The sequence below is a fragment of the Aethina tumida genome, chromosome 3, assembly GCF_024364675.1.
Source record: "Aethina tumida isolate Nest 87 chromosome 3, icAetTumi1.1, whole genome shotgun sequence".
Lineage (NCBI taxonomy): Eukaryota > Metazoa > Arthropoda > Insecta > Coleoptera > Nitidulidae > Aethina > Aethina tumida.
This window is the reverse complement of record NC_065437.1, coordinates 23475997-23495796: the sequence shown is the minus strand read 5'-3', so window position 1 is coordinate 23495796 and position 19800 is coordinate 23475997. Positions and strand designations below refer to the sequence as shown.

General features: G+C 32.0%; 2 protein-coding genes and 2 long non-coding RNA genes across 7 annotated transcripts in view; 2 read left to right on the top strand and 2 right to left on the bottom strand.

Moving 5' to 3' along the window:
- Nucleotides 1-508: 508 nt before the first annotated feature.
- On the bottom strand, nt 509-1714 carry LOC109608654 (uncharacterized). The gene is made up of 3 exons (XR_002192308.2): nt 1297-1714; nt 1186-1228; nt 509-1096 (listed from the first exon to the last, which is right to left on the bottom strand). It is a non-coding gene; the product is annotated as an uncharacterized LOC109608654 (long non-coding RNA).
- Nucleotides 1715-6295: 4581 nt separating this feature from the next.
- LOC109608635 (U4/U6 small nuclear ribonucleoprotein Prp3) lies at nt 6296-8636 on the top strand. The gene is made up of 4 exons (XM_020025142.2): nt 6296-7366; nt 7422-7665; nt 7751-8258; nt 8319-8636. Exons 1-4 carry the CDS (start codon nt 6500-6502, stop codon nt 8566-8568), a joined length of 1869 nt encoding a protein of 622 aa, XP_019880701.1. The 5' UTR covers nt 6296-6499; the 3' UTR covers nt 8569-8636.
- A 391-nt stretch (nt 8637-9027) lies between these two features.
- Nucleotides 9028-19800, top strand: part of LOC126264813 (uncharacterized) — a 32851-nt gene continuing 22078 nt past the window's right edge. The window contains exons 1-2 of the long non-coding RNA XR_007547440.1: nt 9028-9158; nt 15148-15507. This is a non-coding gene — a long non-coding RNA (uncharacterized LOC126264813). The remainder of the gene's footprint in view (nt 9159-15147; nt 15508-19800) is intronic.
- Nucleotides 9822-19800, bottom strand: part of LOC109608677 (LIM domain-binding protein 2) — a 65570-nt gene continuing 55591 nt past the window's right edge. The window contains exons 3-9 of one of the 4 annotated variants that reach the window (XM_020025198.2): nt 14932-15025; nt 14044-14146; nt 13811-13983; nt 13540-13749; nt 13051-13183; nt 12399-12526; nt 9822-12278 (exon numbers count right to left, since the gene is read on the bottom strand). In XM_020025198.2, coding sequence (XP_019880757.1) covers nt 11994-12278; nt 12399-12526; nt 13051-13183; nt 13540-13749; nt 13811-13983; nt 14044-14146; nt 14932-15025 — 1126 coding nt within the window. In that variant the 3' untranslated portion in view covers nt 9822-11993. Of the gene's footprint in view, nt 12279-12398; nt 12527-13050; nt 13184-13539; nt 13750-13810; nt 13984-14043; nt 14147-14919; nt 15026-19800 lie in introns of all 4 variants that reach the window. The other 3 variants (XM_020025199.2, XM_020025195.2, XM_020025197.2) reach the window with 3 other exon arrangements.

Below are 19800 nucleotides of genomic sequence, written 5' to 3'. Positions count from 1 at the left end.
CCGGGTCAGAACCCAATTGCATGGGGGACTGAGAATCGTCTTCTCTTTACTTATCCAAGTAAAGTATTAAATATTTTTAATAATTTTTAAAAAATATCCTTTTAATGGTTAAAACATCGAGAGTCGATTACTTATTTATATCCCTATCGGCTTTGATCAGTTCTGTAAGATTAGAAAAAAAATATTGCTTCAATACATTAATCGATAAACATTAATTTGTTCTATTTAAAGCTAATACCTAAAATATATGTTATTAAAAACCAACCTAATAGTTGATTTTATGATAACAAAGCCAAATATACAATACCTGTAATACGAAAAACTTACTTTGCTATTCCAGTTGCTCGGTTATCTAGTCTTGTCCACCCACCTGAAATTATTCACAAATAATCAATTAAAATCATTGTTTAATTGAAAATTGATATTATTATTCATTACCATTAATGTCATATCTCTGTTCCCTTATCGTTTTTCTAATGATACTAGCGATTGATCATCATAATTTAAATACGTCCGTGAATTTCACGAAAACTTTTTGAGCAGCTCTTTCCAATATCCAGTCAGCGATGAATTAAACAGGGATCCTTCTCCAAATGTTTTAACTAAAGAAAGAACATTCGAAAGGACTATTAAATAACGCAAATTTTCATGAGCATCGAACTCAATTTCCGAAACTGCAAAACTACTTAACACAAGATTGAGAAACCAGCTCAATATTAAAGTGCACATTTTGGACTCGCGACTCCACTTATCCAAATAAAGTATCAACTATTTTCAGTGGACCTCTTCAATGTCAGGTCTGACGCACTGCTGCCGCAAAGCTGCCTAGTAGAGCTTAATAGTTCTATGACCAAGACTCCGGGTCAGAACCCAATTGCATGGGGGACTGAGAATCGTTTTCTCTTTATTTATCCAAGTAAAGTATTAAATATTTTTAATAATTTTTAAAAAATATCCTTTTAATGGTTAAAACATCGAGAGTCGATTACTTATTTATATCCCTATCGGCTTTGATCAGTTCTGTAAGATTAGAAAAAAAATATTGCTTCAATGCATTAATCGATAAACATTAATTTGTTCTATTTAAAGCTGACACCTAAAATATATGTTATTAAAAACCAATCTAATAGTTGATTTTATGGTAACAAAACCAAATATACAAAACCTTTAAAACGAAAAACTTACTTTGCTATTCCAGTTACTCGGTTAACTAGTCTTGTCCATCCACCTGAAATTATTCAGAAATAATCATTTAAAATCACCATTTACTTGAAAATTAATATTATTATTCATTACCATTAAAGCCATATCTCTGTTCCCTTATCGTTTTGCTAATGATACTCGTGATTGACCTTCATAATTTAGATACATCCGTGAACTTCACGAAAACTTTTTGAGCAGCTCTTTCCAGTATCCAGTCAGCGATGAATTAAATAGGGATCCTTCTCCAAATGTTTTAACTAAAGAAAGAACATTCGAAAGGACTATTAAATAACGCAAATTTTCATGAGCATCGAACTCAATTTCCGAAACTGCAAAACTACCTAACACAAGATTGAGAAACCAGCTCAATGTTAAAGTGTACATTTTGGACTCGCGACTCTACTTATCCAAGTAAAGTATCAACTATTTTCAGTGGACCTCTTCAATGTCAGGTCTGACGCACTGCTGCCGCAAAGCTGCCTAGTAGAGCTTAATAGTTCTATGACCAAGACTCCGGGACAGAACCCAATTGCATGGGGGACTGAAAATCGTTTTCCCTTTACTTATCTAAGTAAAGTATTAAATATTTTAATAATTTTTGTTCAAAATACTTTTATTTAATTTTGTTATTTTAAAAAATGTCCTTTTAATGGTTAAAACATTGAGGGTCGTTTACTTATTTACATCCCTAACGGCTTTGATAGGTTCTGTAAAATTAGAAAAAAAAAATGCTTCAATAATTCAATTAATAAACATTAATTTGTTCTATCTAAAGCGAATACCTTAAATACGTGTCATCAGAAACCGATTTACAGATTGATTTTACGGTAACAAAACTTGTAATATGTAGAAAAACTTACTTTGCGATGCCAGTTGCTTGGTTAACTCTAGTTAACGATTAAAATATTGAGAGTCGATTGCTTATTTATTATTTATGTAATAATAAAAAAAATCATAAACGAGGTAGTCATAAAAACTATAAATTTGTGATTTAAAATGCATGTATTATTAAAATAGTAGTTGAAACAAGTATAAAGTTTGCCAATAAGAGAAAAGAACATGTGTTTTCAAAAGAAAAAGTTCGAATATCAACTCCTAGTTTAATAATTGTCACTGCACATCATATCAAAATGTTTCAAAAATAACCCAGTTGGGTCTCTCATCTTAATCCTTCTTTAACATTCATTAACATTTTCTGACACTGTTACACGAACATTTTTTGTCACTGTTACACGAACAAATGCAAAAATCGAATTTTTACTTGAGTATTATTGAATAGAAATAATTCAATGTTTGTACATATTACGTTTAGTTAAAAAAAAATGTCGTAAAAACTAACAACTGTTTATGAACACGCGCTTGATGATGATTATAAAAATTTGTTCCTAGAAACAGTTTTAATAAGTTTGTGTCAGTTCAGAACATAATTTCTTAATAAATTTTGTAACAAAGAATCCTTAAGTCGTTGAAGTCTTTGTGCCAAAGTTAGTACATTTGTTTTTTTAACGCATTCAGATATTAATTTGTATTTAAACTAAGAGTTACACTAGTTTCAAATTTTGAAATGCATAGGTGATGTTACAAGAGCTTTTTTCTATGTATAACACACAGTTTTTATATGTATATCATACATTTTTAATTAATTAATATATACTTACAACATTAACTCCAAGCTTAATAATTGTCACTGCGTAATTTATCGAAATACTTCAAACTGAACTACCCGAGTTTGGCCACCGATTTAAAAAAATGCACAGCTTACTTGATCGGCACAATTATATTGTAATCTTCATCTCTCTCTAACATTCATTAACATGTATTTTTCTCTCTGTTACTCTTACACGAACAAACGCAAGATTCGAATTTTGAGTATTATCAAATAGAAATAATGTTTGTACATATTACGTTTAGTTAAAAAAAGCTATAAAAATTAAAAACTGTTCATGAACAAACGATTGATGATGATTAGAAAAATTCCCAGAAACAGTTTTAAAAATTTTGTGTCAATTCAGAACAAATAATTTCTTATAAAATTTGGTAAAAAAGAATCCTTGAATCGTTGAAGTTTTTTTGTCAAAATTAGTACATTTGTTTTTTAATCGCATTCAGATATTCATTTGTATTTAAACTAAGAATTACTTACACTAGTTTTACAAATTTCAAATTTTGAAATGTATTGGTAATGTCACGATTGGATATTTCAATTGATTTTTTTATATATAAGGCACAGTTTTTATACATGGTATGTATAATTATATATTTTTAATTAATTAATATATACTTACAATATTAACTCCAGGTTTAATCATTGTCACTGCACGCTTTATCAAAATGCTTTAAAATGAACTACCCGAGTCGGGCCCCCGATTTAAAAAAATGCACAGCTTACTTGATCGGCACAAGTCTACTGTAATCATCATCCCTCTCTAACACTCATTAACATGTATTTTTCTCTCTGTCATTCTTACACGAATAAATGTAAAATTTGAATTTTGAGTCAATTAGAATCGAATAGAAATAATTCAATGTTTATACATTACGTTTAGTTGAAGAATGTGGTTAAAATCAACTTCTGTTCAACGCTTGATGATGAGTAGAAAAATTCGTTCCCAGAAACAGTTTTTGTGTCAGTTCAGAACAAAATAATAATAATAATTTGGTAAGAAAGAATCCTTAAGTCTTTGTGCCAAAATTAGTACATTAGTATTCTATTGTATACTTACTAGTTCTAGTTTAACAAATTTTGAAATGCATTGGTAATGTTACAGTTGCATATTCCAATATTCCAATTGATTTCTTTATATATAAGACACAGTTTTTATATATATAATTATATATTTTTAATTTAATTAATATACTCACAATATTAACTTGAATCTTAATCATTGATACTTCACACCTTATCGAAATGTTTCAAAATGAACTACGAGTTGAGCAACCGATTATAAAAATGCACATCTTATTTGAGCGGCATTATTTTGGTGTAAACTTCATCCTTCTCTGACACTCATTAAGATGTATTTTTCTCTGTCACTCTTACACGGAACAAATGCAAAAATTGAATTTTGAGGAAAAATTTTGGAATAGAAATAATTCAATGTTTGTCCATATTTCACATTATTTAAAAAATGTGGTAAAAATCAATAGCTGTTCATGCACAAACGCTTGAGTGCTGTCCTAAGTAAATACATATTATAATGAAGAATTAATATTATTGATTAGAAAATTCGTTCCTAGAAACAATACAGAACAAAATAATTTCTTAATAAATTTGGTAAGAATCCTTAAGTCGTTTAAGTCTTTGTTCCAAAATTAGTACATTAGTTTTTTAATCTCATTAATTTATTTATATTTCTAACGGTTTTGATACGTTCTGTAATAATAAAAAAGGATAAAAAAATATCTAAATTAATAAAGTAATTAAAAAAAATTATATATTTGATTTGATAACACACTATTTAAATATTAAACAGAATATTTTTATGTATTTGAACTAATTACAGTTTACATTATTAAATATGACAAATATTTAACATTATAATAATAAATTCCTAACTATTTTAAAATTCCTTTAAATAAAAGAATCATAAAACTCTTCACAACCACCGAATTAATCGAGGGGTACGAGCCGCACCACCACTCGTTCAATACACCGATCGATAACAGACCGTGATTGATTTATGGCGTTTATTATATTACATGAACATCAACTAAAAGAACCAATTTCATATTAACAAGTTATTGTTTTTAAATTTAATTTTATTCTAAAAACAAACTTTTCTATATTATTGAACGTAAATTGTTCTTGATTATTACGGAATTAACTTTACGGCAGATCTCTTTATCAGACCAGACAGACTAGAAGGGGTGTACTGAAAATATTTGATACTTTCCATGGATAAGTGAAATCGCGAGAAGAAAATGTGCGAGTCAGTTGTACAGTTTCCGATTCTGAGTTCTGATGAAAATTTGTGTTATTAAATAGTCCTCTCAAATGTTCTTTCTTTCCTTAAAATATTTCGAGAAGATTATTATTATTATTAGTTTTATTTTCTCGTTGATGGGAAAATTTGAGAAGTCCTTGGATGCATCTAGAGTATAATGACCAACAACTAGAACCATTGGAAAGACAATAAGGCAATAGGGAAAGGGAAAGATAATAAATAATTATTTTATTTATCAGTTAAGCAATGACGTTAATTGTTCGTTATTGTTGAATACTTTCAGGTATATCGAGAAGTAGTCTTCTTGACCAGGCAACAGGCAACTCAAAGTAAGTTTTCCAACATTACTTCAGGTGTCTTTCAACAAATTAAGCTTTTAATGATTTATGCATTAAATTTGTTACTTATGTTTCTCATTAATGTACAAATTGAAGTTCCCAGCAAATTGTTTATTATTTTGTATGATTTCTAGGTAATCTAAGTTTTCTCTTTCACTAAAATAACTTCTTTATTTCTGAGAAATTCCTCATTTGATAAATACATTATATACTCAGATTTTATTAAATTGTTAATAAGTATAGGACTGCCTTCACTCAGTATTCCCAGTTTTTTAAAACTGCAGTTTTACTGAAACATGTTTTTAGATTTTGTACTCTCTGAAAAGCAAAAACAAGTGTAAATAGAAAATACTTATTTTTATTAAACAATAATGAATACAAATTCGCATATTTTTATTGAATTAAATTTTAACCATTCTTGATAATTGTAACTTTTTGATATTGAAAAATTCAATCATGACTAAAAAGTAATATATATAATTAATTAAAATCTAATTTCTTTAAATTTGAATTGAATATGCCTTAAAAAGTAATGTAACATTTAATTAAAATTAAATGTTATCCCAAAAATGAATTAATAATATAAAAGTTACATGTAAACTAATAAAACATATTTGAATTCGAGAAGCATATGAGTGCAAGATTACCCACCTCTCTATATTATAAATTTTAGATTATTCTAGTATGTGTGAGAACAAAATGGAATTGTGATTTTGTTGTGCAAATTTACTTTTATTAAAATTCTTGACATTTTAATTAGTGAAGTTCCGCCAACATTATATCCTCTTCGTCCTCGATTACAGGTTTGTTGGTCTCTATGACAGTTGGTTCGCCTACATTAATCCCTAGAAGCAGAAGAAGAAGAATTCATAATGTTTGTGTTTCACTCTTACCTGTGATTAGTTAAATAGTACTTTCTCCTTTATATATCTCTGTATATCCTTGGATACTGATACCTCATAACCTCAAATTAACTAACAAACGTTTGATGTCGTTTAACTAAATATTTACACGATGTCTTATTTATCACGAAGAGAAGTGGATGAATTGAAACCTTCCATTGATAAGGCAGTATACAAATTGTTAGGAACAAATGATTCCTCGGTTGTGAACACTGCGGTACACTGTTTAGACTCCGGATATGATAAACGGAAAACTTCAGATAAACTTGGTTCATATTTGGATAGTAAAAAAGCATCAAAACTTGCAGAAAAATTATTTGATTTGGTGGAAGATTATAAAGCAGCACACAGATCTAAGAAAAGAAGCTATGATGAGCCAAGAGACAGAGATGTTAAGAGGCCGAAACCGTCTAGATTTGATGACAAAGACAGTAAATATGATGATAGATCCAGGAGCAAACCTCCAGATCCTGAGAAAAAGGAGGACGATAGAAAAATGTTTGCACCACCTCATAAGAAAAATGTAAATATTTCAAATATTAGTATCCCCACACCTAGCATTTATGGCATTCCCATGGGGTTGTTGAACAGAGGTGATGCTGATAAGGCAAGGAAAATAGCACAATTGCAAGCCCAAATTAAGAGTAAATTGTCCTCAGGAATTTTAGCTAATGTTATCCAAATACCGGCTGTACCAACGAAACCTACACCTCTTATATTAGATGAAGATGGTAGAACTGTTGATAGATCTGGTAAAGCTGTGCAGTTAACCCATGTAGTTCCCACTTTAAAAGCTAACATTAGAGCTTTGAAGAGGGAGCAATTTAAAACCCAACCAGAGAAATCTGGTGAAGATAACTCTGAAACTAGATTTGTTGATAATAGGATAGGAATCAAGCCTGCAATTAGAAATAAAAGGGTTTTGAGGTTTCATGAGCCTGGAAAATTTCAACAACTGGCTGAGCGTCTTCGCATGAAGGTGAGTTTTTACCTCCTATTTTAAATGTTTATTTATAATAAGGTATTTTAATTAGGCACAACTAGAGAAACTTCAAAATGAGATCTCACAAATTGCAAAGAAGACTGGCATTTCTTCAGCTACAAAATTGGCATTGATTGCAAAATCAGAAGGCCATAGTGATGAAATACCTCAGATGGAATGGTGGGATTCTGTTATTTTGGTGGATAATCTTGATACCATGAAGGATGGACAAATTCTTCTGAAGGATACTGCTATTAATACCTTAGTAGAACATCCAACACAAATGAGATGTCCAAGTAAGTTTTTTTAAAAAATTACTATTATATATATATATATATATATATATATATATATATAATAAATAATAAAAATATTTTTCAGCTGATCCAATAAAACCAGTTTATATGCCAGTCTTTCTGACAAAGAAAGAGAGAAAGAAACTGCGACGGCAAAATCGTCGGGAAATGTGGAAAGAGGAACAGGAAAAGATTCGTCTCGGTTTGGAACCACCACCAGAACCCAAATTACGTATCTCCAACCTAATGAGAGCATTGGGAACAGAAGCTGTCCAAGATCCCACAAAAATTGAAGCACATGTCAGAGAACAGATGGCAAAAAGACAGAAAGCACATGAAGAAGCCAATGCGGCAAGGCAATTGACGGCGGAACAAAAACGCGATAAAAAGATTAAGAAAATTAAGGAGGACACTACGCTGGGTACACATGTCTCTGTATACAGAATTAGAGATTTACATGATTTGGCTTCAAAGAAGTTCAAAGTTGAGACAAATGCAAAGCAGTTGTTCATGACTGGCTGTGTTATGTTATATCCAGATTGTTGTGTTGTGGTGGTGGAAGGAGGACCTAAGCAACAAAAGAAATATAGAAGGTGGGAATATTATCATTAATTTGCGCTAAATATTATTTTACTAATGATCATTTTTTTCAGATTAATGTTAAACAGAATAAAATGGGAAGAAGATATTGTGAAAGATCCAGATGGCAAGGAAGTGCCTAATAAATGTGTACTAGTTTGGGAAGGAACTACTAAGCAGAGGAACTTTGGGGAAGTAAAATTTAAAGTTTGCCCAACAGAGAGAATGGCCAGAGAACATTTTAAGAAACACAAAGTAGAACATTATTGGGACTTGGCTTACAGTGGAGCAGTACTGGAACAAGCCAATGATACTGTTGAATGACATTTATTCAATTATGATTTGGAATGGATGTAGATAAGACAGATTTTTATAAATAATATTTACAATAATTTGTAGTTTTATTGTCCATATTCACAGTTGTTAAAGAAATCATTATAATAGAGAATTGTTAAAATTAAAATGTACATGTTTATGATTTCATAACAAATGAAAGTATAATTAGTACGAAAATAAATAGAAGAATAAATTGCCATTGAAGAAACAAGAAATATTCTTTTCGCCTTCTTACTTATGAAAATATTTAGTTTTAGAAAACAGCAATTTATTTATAACGTTTATTCATAATAAATGATTTAAAATATATTTTGTATATATATGTTGTTTCCTAATAATTTTGACATCAATAAATTAGAATTATTAGTAGTCAATTTCCAAATATGTGACTAAAATCGCTAGTAAGTCTCTACCAACAAATGAAGGATGCATGAAGCTGGTCTAAAAGTGAAAAGACGTTTTCGACACTTTCTGTCAAACTAGAAGCATCAGGTTGTCAACAATGCAACAATTCTTACTTATGGACTGCAGCAGAAAGGTAGTTGCAGTTGTAACTGAATGTTAACACATGAATCCAGGTACACATTATTTCGTTAGGAATGTTGTATTTGGACATGTGAATATGGTGAGGGATATCAAGAGCAAATCATGGCTTCAATTGTTGCTTTTGGAGGTGATTCTGTAAGTGTAGGGCGGAATTTCTTTAGAAACACGCATAGAGTTGCTCATCCAATTGAACACATATGTCTTCAAAGACAAATTTACATTCAGAACCAGCAACTTATAATTTGGAGGAGTTTACTAATGCTCTTAGAAAAAAAAAATGTCGAGTTATGGATCAAAAATTTATTCGTTCACTAATTTTGAGTATGCTAAGGAGGGTGGAACGTCCATGTATTGATTGTAGAAATTTTACAGTTCATATTCAGTTTTCTTAATTTTAATTAAATTTATTAATTTCCCAATGAATTTGGTGATATTTTTATTACTTGTCAAAAATTTTGTTTAATTTATGTAGATTATATTGTATATTAAAACTAATTTTGATACCACATTTGTTGCAACATAATTATTATCAATGAGACGCAGGAAAGTATATTTGATAGATGCAGTTCATAATATCAATCTTCTTGGTTATCATTAACCGGAGAAAATACATTCTTACCTTGATTAATGAAATTACACTTATTATGTAAAGGGGTATTATAGATATTTTATTGAGGGGTGATTGAAAGACATAATAAATAAAACAGATTATATTTGTAAGTGTTGTATTGTGAGGTTGTGAAAAGGGTCACACTACACCAGTGTGGCCCTACACAAGAGATTACAAATTGAAAATGGAAAATAAACCAAACAACCGAAACTGAACAAGGAAAGACACACACAACTACTGACAAATGAGTTGTAAAAATACACTTACACAATTGGAATGAGACAGAGTAAAAAATACTGCAGTCTCAAATTTATTTTTTTTAATTACTTGTTACAATTAAACCTTTCATTCTGACACCAATACAGAAATTGCAGTCATTCATTAAAAAAAGTTTTTGTTTAAATAATAAAACCAACCTTAACAGGCGCTCATATAAAATACATCGCAATCCGATGTAATTTAATACATATTTTCAATGGACATAATATTTATATGTATGTTATACAATTAAAATTTATCTTCACTATACAAAATTGATCCTAAGAATGGAGTTGATCTCCATTGGCGGGACAGTGGATTCACCCCCCTCTATTACAAACTAATCGTTCGATCAAATGGGACAGGAGCTGCAAGAGTTGATACTTTACTTAGTTCATTAGGAACTTAAAACTAAACTACTTTATAGGAAATGTTGCATAATTATCGTAAAAATAAATAGGAGAGGAATTCAAGTATCAACACATACAGTGTAGCTGTCCCATTTCTCAAGCAATGTATGTAATTGATGTGTAAATACGAGTTATTCACAACGCTATTTTTTCTCTTGTTTAACTCAATATATTACGTGTAAAATTAATAAAAAAAATCTCATATATCAATCTCCCCATAAAATATTCAATATTTACATTTTGATTGATTTCATCAACATATAAAGAAACAGTTCCACAAAAACACATTTATGACTTTATTGACAAATTTACTGGGGCAAATATATAAAAAACTTTACACTATGATATATACAGGAACAACTTTCTTTTAGTTAATCAGGTTAAAAAATTGGGTGAACTTGACATATTGAGATTTTAATTACGACCCAATCCACGTCAACTAGTGATGTAACCCACTGAATCTGATTTATTTTTATTGGTATTCTGCAGACGAAACCGTTCATAATCATTATTATGTTTGTGATGAGCAAAATATTGGGCCGCCTGTTTAATTATGAACAATTTGGTCCATTTTCAACTGGTAAAATATTTAAAGATCAGAAATGTGAGCAGATGCAGTTGATATGGAATGATTCGATTCTGATTAAACCAGTTTGGCCGATGAGAATAAAATAGTGGTGCCAGAATATTTAAATAACAGACATGTGATGTTTGTTTTAGACTACTGTACAAATAATGAGCTGCCATTCGAGAACCAGAAACATTCACTCTGTAGAGGTACCATTGGTGGGCGGTTCCAAATCGGAACCATTTTTTTCAAAGATTGCACTAAATCGGGTGCAATTTGAGGGGGTCAAGTTTGTTGTGCCAGCACTAAACTCAGCGTGAATGGTCCCTTTAGTGGTGCCATGACAAGCGTGACCTTGTACTGTTCATCCTTACGCAGTTCGTAAAATAGAATTCTCACTCCAATGAAAAAATTCTTGCACTTAATTCGTAAAACTTGCGTTATAAAATTAAATAATAAAAACAATATTCTGTGTCACTGGCTTCATTGTCACACACTTTAACAAGGAATACTGACTCGGAGAGATTCATAAGGTTCCGTCGGGCTGTCGAGGGTCCTCGCCGAATTCGCCCTGAACCACCTTCGGGTCCCACGGTTTGGCAGAAGGAGCAACAAAAGACCAACCATTTAACACAAACGTGAGGCATTAAATGCGAATGTATGCTTCACAACCTTTTTCACAATTTAAATATTGAATATAATAAAAACAACATATTTGCATCATGTGTGACTTGTCAGTAGTGGTACTATCATATCTCGAAATAGAATAAAATGGCCAGTTTGTAGTATTTCGAGATATTATTGCAAATTTCATTGATTAATATGATATTCAGTTTTCTTTTATAATTTATTTTTTAGGAATGTTTATGTAGTGTATGCTCTAAAAGGTCTGTTAATATGCTGGATTAAATCATATTGAAATCTCACGTTAAGTTAGTCTTTTGCTACCACTTGTGAACCGCGAGTTCGTCCCGAATGGCCCGCCCCCTCTCAAGCAAACACATTATTGAACTAACTATCATCACTGGTTGACCGCCGGCGATTTTTTATCAGAGTCTTGGTTAGGTGGGGCTGAACCCGGCGCGTTACCCACGCCGGGCGGAGGCCCCCTGTCCCCCACGCCACCTGCGCCACCCCACGAATTCGAGCCGGGCATGGGACTGTCGGCTCCGTGGAAACCGTGGTTGTCGTGGTCGAGGGAGTTGGCCGCGTCGTACTGGGTGTTTTCCAGGCGGGTAATTAGCCGCTCGTCCTCGTCACCAAACTCGCCGCCCATCAACGACGGCTCACCCACCACCATCACGTCCTGGAACACCCAATTGAAAATGTTAGTCGTACAAGTATATAATAATCAAGAAGAATAAAACGAGTAATTGTATAAAATCAAATTGATCTAACATACATCATAAATTAATTAGACATTTACCTGGGAGGCTAGCGTAAAATTTGGCCCTGGAGACCGTTTCTTGTTGGGTGCGGGGGCCGCATTGTTGGCCGCCCCTCCGGAGTTTGAGCCCTTGCGTTTTCGCCGCTTGTTCGCCGGCCTTTGGGTCTCTATTCGCATGAAACACAAACAATTAACGAAATTAAGGTCCGATCATGATTATACGGTAACTACGTACTCTCAACGTGCGAGTAGATTTCATCAGGATTGTTTCATTTTTGCTATACACCTTTAGAGAAATACGGAAACGCCATAATCATAAACTCTTTTCATCCATTAACTGAATTGAAGGTACTCAGTTACATCTAAATTATGAACCTTTTTATAAACGTCATCAATTCACACATGAATTTAAATTCGTTCATTAAATTATGTACAATAAAGAACGAAGTAAATTTCTCATTTTTAACATAGGTAATTAATTGTTTAATGGATAGAAAAGTTTATCATCAATTGTAAACAATACAAAAATAGTAATCCATTGAACAAAAATTAACTAGAACACATACAAATACACTCGTACTCGAATCTGTCGACGTATTAAAAATGCACGGAAACGAGTTGGTTACATTTTGACGTTTCAGTTGTTGGTACAGCAAGAATGAATAATCCTATAGTGCAGTAAAATTGGTACCTCTCTTACCCGGCGGGGCAACCATCCTCTGCCATTTTTGAAACAACGTCGTTTTGAGGCAATCCCGCGGACTTAGGGCGTATGCCTTGTGTCGCGACATCAGTTCCTGCATTGGCTCCAGTATCACGCACAGCTGGAAAGAAAATCGGCAAAAGAGATTAATTAAGGATGTGTCTCGTTCATATAATTGATATAGATTTTAAATTCTTTGAGATATGAGATTGATAATTTCAACAACAATTATTGATAACTTAACATTTAACACAGTTACAATCTGTGTTCAAAGGCATCTTACTGTTTTTATATATTTAGAATAAACTTTCTTTATGTTCAAATTTATTTAGTTTGACTGAGATTAATTAAAATTTGTTTTAACAAACTGTTGCTCCCCGTCTATTTTCAGCAATTCTGTACAGAAGATTGATACCATATTTATGCAATTTACGTGTTTGACACAAATAATAGAATAATAAACACATTGTTCCTTACCCTAAGATAATTGAGAGTGGAATTGGTGATGCCTTGTCGGGTAATGTTCTTGGATAATTGATCTAACATGCTGGGGTCCTGTTGCGAATGCATACCGACCACCGACCTGGGAATCAGTTCTCGATGCGTCCGCACCGCGAAGTGCCACGATTTTATCCTCATCAAGTCGTCAAATGTAAATTCTAGAATTAAACGGCCTTCTGTACACACCTGAAACACACATGTAAATGGATCAATAAACAGAGAGTGATTAAACAGACGCGATTACTACCTTGGTAAATAAGGGTTTGCCATGGTGCGTTATCATAGTGCACTGATCACAGTCCAGGGTAATACTAGTGTTGTGGAAGGATTCTTTTGGATGCTTCATATTATAATACAATTCAGTCACCCCACCTTCGAATATACTTCTAAAATACCTTGGTATTAAAGTTCTTCCTATTGCTGCAAAGAAATGTTAAAGGTTAATTAAGGGGGCCGTTGGAAAATTACTTCATTACTTACTATATCTTTTGGGTCCGTCCTCTAAACAGAACGCTAGTGTCAGGGAGGCGTCATCTTCAAAGAATTCCGTCGCAAAGGCATCCCACCAAAGATTATCACTATCCTGTAAATGAGAATAAAATTGTAAAGCTCCAATAAAATGACACAAAAACCTTATTTTAATACCATACTGCATAATATTCGTAAAATTTTTTGGAGATAGAATTTTATTCCATTTTGCGGACTCGATTAAAAATAAATAACAGACCGATATTTGTCGTAAAAACCTTATCGACCATATTTTACTGTCACGTGCATTTTTTATGACTACCTCCGCTTGTGTGAAATCAAAATTTACAATACGCAAGTCGTTTCCAATAATTTTTATTCCAATTCTGCGAAAATATATGTTTGACTGACGAGAATATTAAATATTTTTGTATCCTGTTGTAAATTCATTCAGGTTCAGTATATCGCAACCGTTGAATGAACATGCACATATCGAAACGATTTGTTGTGTTTGCATAAAAAGTGCATTCATTAAAGGAAAAAAATCCACGATACAAATCAAGTCCATTCGACTAATACAAAAATTATACGCCACCGGACTAATTATGGGTGATCTATGGGCTCAGGTGATTATAACAGTAATTCGAAAAACAAGCTTTTAATTATTGTATTAGCACAAATGTCACACGTGGGTATCCGAAACCGCTGTTCCGAGGTTTACGATATTGATTGGTGAGTCTATAATTTTATAATAAATTAGTTATTAATTGTTGCTGCAAATCATTAGAGCTGAGCCGAATGTTACATGCGAAATTTCCCTTCCCCTTTATTAATCTAGTTTACATGCAAATTAAATCTATAGATAGTAAAAAAGTTTGAGTGACTCACATTTATACTAACCTCCGTCCTCTGCTGTAGTCGTTTGTTCAGTTCGTATATTCGATAATCTGGTTGGCCGAAATAAGGTGTATGCCGCCTTGGCACTGGTAAAGACCTGAAATTACATGAAATATTAGTGTCCTGCCTTTCTTATCACCATAAGTTTTAAAATAACAGGGGAATTTGTATGAAACTCAAACGTTGCAAATAAAATTAAGTAATCAAATATTTTAACAGGTTGAACAGAAGAACTTTCGGAAGAAGCTTCGGTATGCAAGAGACAGCAACAATCAAGGGCATCGTTATGTGTACACGAGCGAAAACAATTAGCGGAACATTCATCGGGCGCAGTTGAACGGCGACGATTTGCTTCGAGAAGTTTTCGCATTAAATAGCAATAGGACGACTACGGCACGGATGTTAGAGAACAACAAACCCGGTTTCGAGCCAGAAACGGGCGTCGCGACGATGTCCGCAAAACACACGATCATCTACTACAACACTCATTACGTTAGACTTTACTTCCATAAATTAGTTTCAAAATAGGTCATGTACATGTTAGCAGTTGTGATGGTTTAATTGGTTTGAAATGCATGAGTAAGTATATCGTATAAATGTTTCTACCGCTTATATGCAGGGAATTCATTAATATCAAATTATTCGTCTTATAATCCGGACGTGAAATTAAAACAGTGTAAATAAGAATTTCGCTCACTGAACATCGTAAGTAACACAGTCACTTTTATGTTCATTGTTACTTAAAGTCATTACGTTTAATATGTTTGAAAAAGTATTAGAAAAATTTGGACATCATTATGGCCAGAAAACTCAAATTTAAACAGCAAGGATATTACCATATGGGTTTAGGAAGGAAACCAGTTTTCATTGTTTTAGGACAACTAATCCAATAAGCATGAGACGTTGATGTAAATGTATAGAAAGACAAACATGGAGATGCTGTCAATGCATATTCATTTACTATCAATTGTATTAAATCATTAAAGCAATATTTTCAACAAAAATAATAGGTATAAAACAAAATTGACAATTTTTTTTTTAAATTTATTTAATTTATGAAATTTAATGATATAACTGATCCGAAATACTGCATAAATGATTTAATTTTAATTTAATTTGTTTTGACACGAGAACACGTTGAAATCCAATTGAAGACTTCGTGTGATCAAACGCGACAAGGGAGCCGTTCGACCGAAATACCGCCACCACCACCACTGTGCGAAGTTCAGCTCGTTCGGGTGGGGGCGGCCGATGGTGCAACAGGTCGCCCCCGGGGCCGGCCGGCCGGCGGAGAGCGGGTAAATGGGGCAGCACTGCGTGTGGTCAGCCGTGCACCGAATGGTGGATTGGGAGGCGCGCGAACCCCGTCATCGTCGGATTACCGAGGCACAGATTGATTGTGCGGACTGGGTCGTCGCCGCCGTGGCCCGTCGATCGCACGACACTGCCGCCGTCGACAAGAAAAATTCTCGTCACCGTGCAACAGCACCGTGACGTTTGAAGGTTGAGCGGCATCAAGCTCGCAGATAGGCACGGCGCTTTTCCCAAGTGTCTCGATTTTGATTTATTTTGCGGACAAATCAGCTACAAATACGCTTAGAGTAGTTTCGAGGTGCTAAGCCTCTTCATTTTTCATTTAGTTTTGTGGAACAAATCCTTTTCCAATATGGTTTATTTTGATAAATATATTTTTCTTAATCCAAATTTATTTTATATGAAAATACATTAACAATACTCATTTTCACAAATTTGTTATGTTAATAATTTAGATAAATATTATTATTATATATAATTATTATTATATATAATTTATAGAAAGAATAAAGCATTACATTGTTAACAATTAAAAAATATATACATTTTTAAAAAATTGCTGATTAGGATATAAATCATAACATAAAACTATTACAATCTCTGATAATAATAAAATTTACTCTTGTATTTGTATTAGAACATTACAACTTTTATTGATTTTTGTACATTTAATCATATTTTGTCATATTCACAAATTATATTTTTGTCGACTGCTATATTGTTTTGTTACCTACTTTTGACTAATATTGATTGAATGATTTAATTGTCAAAATATGTCAAAAAAAAAATATAAAAATTAAAATTAAATTATCTTTTTAAAATTCTTTAAAATACAAAAAAATAATAATATAAATATAATAATAAAAGAAAAAAATCTAATTTAAAATTGCATATAGTTAAAAAATTTTATAATGTTTTTTATACTCGTTGCATATTACTCTTGTATTGGTATAACATTAAAACTTTTATTGATTTTTGTATATTTAATCATTTTTTATCATATTCACAATTTCATATATCATATTTTCGTCGATTGTTATATCAATTTCTTGTGGTTTTATCTACTTTTTTATATATTTTTGACGAATATTCTCATATTTGTTGAAGTAGAATAATAAATTCTTCGTTTTCGTTTATTTAACAGGAAAAATGAGACAAAATTAAAAACTTGTATAACAGAGTTTCAAAAATTTCCTAATATTTTGTACGCATTTCCTCAAATATTCTTTTTTGACAACATAGTAAATTAACTACGTAATAACAGAGAATTAACCACTTAAAATATGAAACAGAAAATTTAATATCCTATAGTTTTGAAATTCTCCGATAACTTTTCAACTCATTTACAAAAATATGCCTTTTATATAACAATAAATTAAGTATATAAAAACATACAACATGATAAATGATAAAAATTAATTCCCAACATTAAAATGTAGCGCATCCACCACATTTGATACATCCTAACTTCCTAAATGTACAAAGTTTTCCCCATAGAATATTCCCCATATTGACCCAGTTATTGTAAAAAGACGAGATCCCATGTGCAGACAAGATTAGATTTGCGCTAAGCGCAATATTTTACGACGTTAAAAAGTCCGTCTGGAGACGGTAACAGTAAAGACCGTTGCGGCAAGTCAATTTGTCGGGAGACACGAATTCTATTCCAGTTCTCCTAAACTAAGTGACGCGTGCGATTTGGTCGCCAAGTGGCAACCATTTGTTACCCCCTTTTCGTCCTTTGAAACATTTTTTTTTTTGGAACAGATCTAATTAAAATGATAATTTTAATATGCAGCCACATACACACTGACATTTTTTTTTTTTATTTTCTAGTCGAAACATCCGGGCAATTTGGCAATCCTCTGTTACATTATGCATTCATATTTCATTTTGTCGAAAACGAAAAACAAACTGAACTAAAACCCGGCCGGTTTTATCTCTGCAAACACGAATTTTTATTCTGCGTACGTGTTTACAAATAAACTAAATACAATGCGATCCAATCACGAACGGACACATTCAAATTCAGCTTACGTTAAATATGTATTTTCGGGTCAATCGTCCTAAAGTAAACTAAGGAGGCCGTTGCATTATACATAATGTAAACACTCAGAAAATCTAACAAAAGTGCAGTAAATGCCGTAACCAAAAAATTCATTAATTATTCGGTCGTTATTTGAACGAAAACAAATTTATAATGAAAATGTGATGGTCACCTGTAGTAGGGCGTCCCGAATGGCGAGCAATAGAAGGGATCATTGTGCAGGTGGGGCACCATGGGGCACAGCGGCCCCACATTCGAACGGGGGCGGTGGGAGCCTGAGGCTCCCACCAACGACGGCGGTCCGTTGCAAATCGTGCTGTCGACGTGAAACCGGGCACGAACCACCACTGGCATAGAAAAACTCCAAAGGAGAACGGCACGAGTTGTGCACCAGTCGCTTTAACTATTATTAAAAGGTTGCTTTTAATTGAAACAAAAGTGAAGGAGTTAATCATCCAAAAATCGACACTGACAATGTCTCACTGGAAGATGTGTTATTATTTTCACGTATATACTGTAGGAAAACAAGTCGAATATGTTCTATTATACGTATCGTACAGTCTGAAATTATTAAAATCTAAGCGTTCATCAAAAAAAATAAGTAAAATGTCATACGTTTATAAGTACAAGTGTCATTGGTTATATTTTGACCGGTGTATAATTATAAATAAAATTTGTGAAAGTATTTCTGAATTTTTATAAAACGTATAAATACAATAACTATTTTTTATTTTATAAATACCTAATAAACAATTCTGTCGATTTGATTCTAACTTCTTTTACGAAAATGGTTTTTTATTTAATTCTCAAAAACAAGAGACATAAAAAAAAATATGAGTTAAAAAAGTTATTGATTGCATGTTCCAAAAAATATATCAAAGTTGGTGTGATGTATCAACTTTCTCTAATTTCTCTAATACACTTATTTAGTTACACATATATGATATATACCTTTTTTCACTTATTACAGTCATTTCAATAATTACTAACATCATACGGTTGTCCATGAAATGTTCAAAAATATCACAATATACAGGGTGTCTCGCAACTTATCTGAAAAATATGGTTAAAATTTATCGGATACATTGCGAAACACCCTGTATGAAAGGTTAGAAAAAACTGTGTACTAAAATTGGATTCGGCGGGCCAAATCTTGCAATCAAATCAATGGGAACAATTTCGAACCTCTTTTATAGATGAATTGATTTTATTTTTTATCTCAGTTATTACAATTTTTTTAATGGACTTCTCATGTAACAGTGGGTATGTGGTTAAAATTTTGTGAAACACCTTGTATGTGTATCTAGTGATATATGAACGTATTATATTGTATAAAAATTCAGAAAAATTACAAATTTCATTTAGATTTATTTTTTTCGATTTCTAATATACAAAATTTCCAATAACCTTAACCATGTATCTTTGTTTAAATAATAACTTTTATTAATTTATTTAATTAGTATTAAATATTTAAATAATATGAATCACTTGCAAAATAATTATATTATTTA

What these genes read in the sequence shown, in the direction of transcription:
- LOC109608635 (XM_020025142.2), top strand. Translation starts at nt 6,500, where the DNA reads ATGTCTTATTTATCACGAAGAGAAGTGGATGAATTGAAACCTTCCATT. An exon ending in AACACAAATGAGATGTCCAA is followed by an intron (nt 7,666 to 7,750) that starts GTAAGTTTTTTT and finishes AATATTTTTCAG; the next exon opens with CTGATCCAATAAAACCAGTT. An exon ending in CAACAAAAGAAATATAGAAG is followed by an intron (nt 8,259 to 8,318) that starts GTGGGAATATTA and finishes CATTTTTTTCAG; the next exon opens with ATTAATGTTAAACAGAATAA.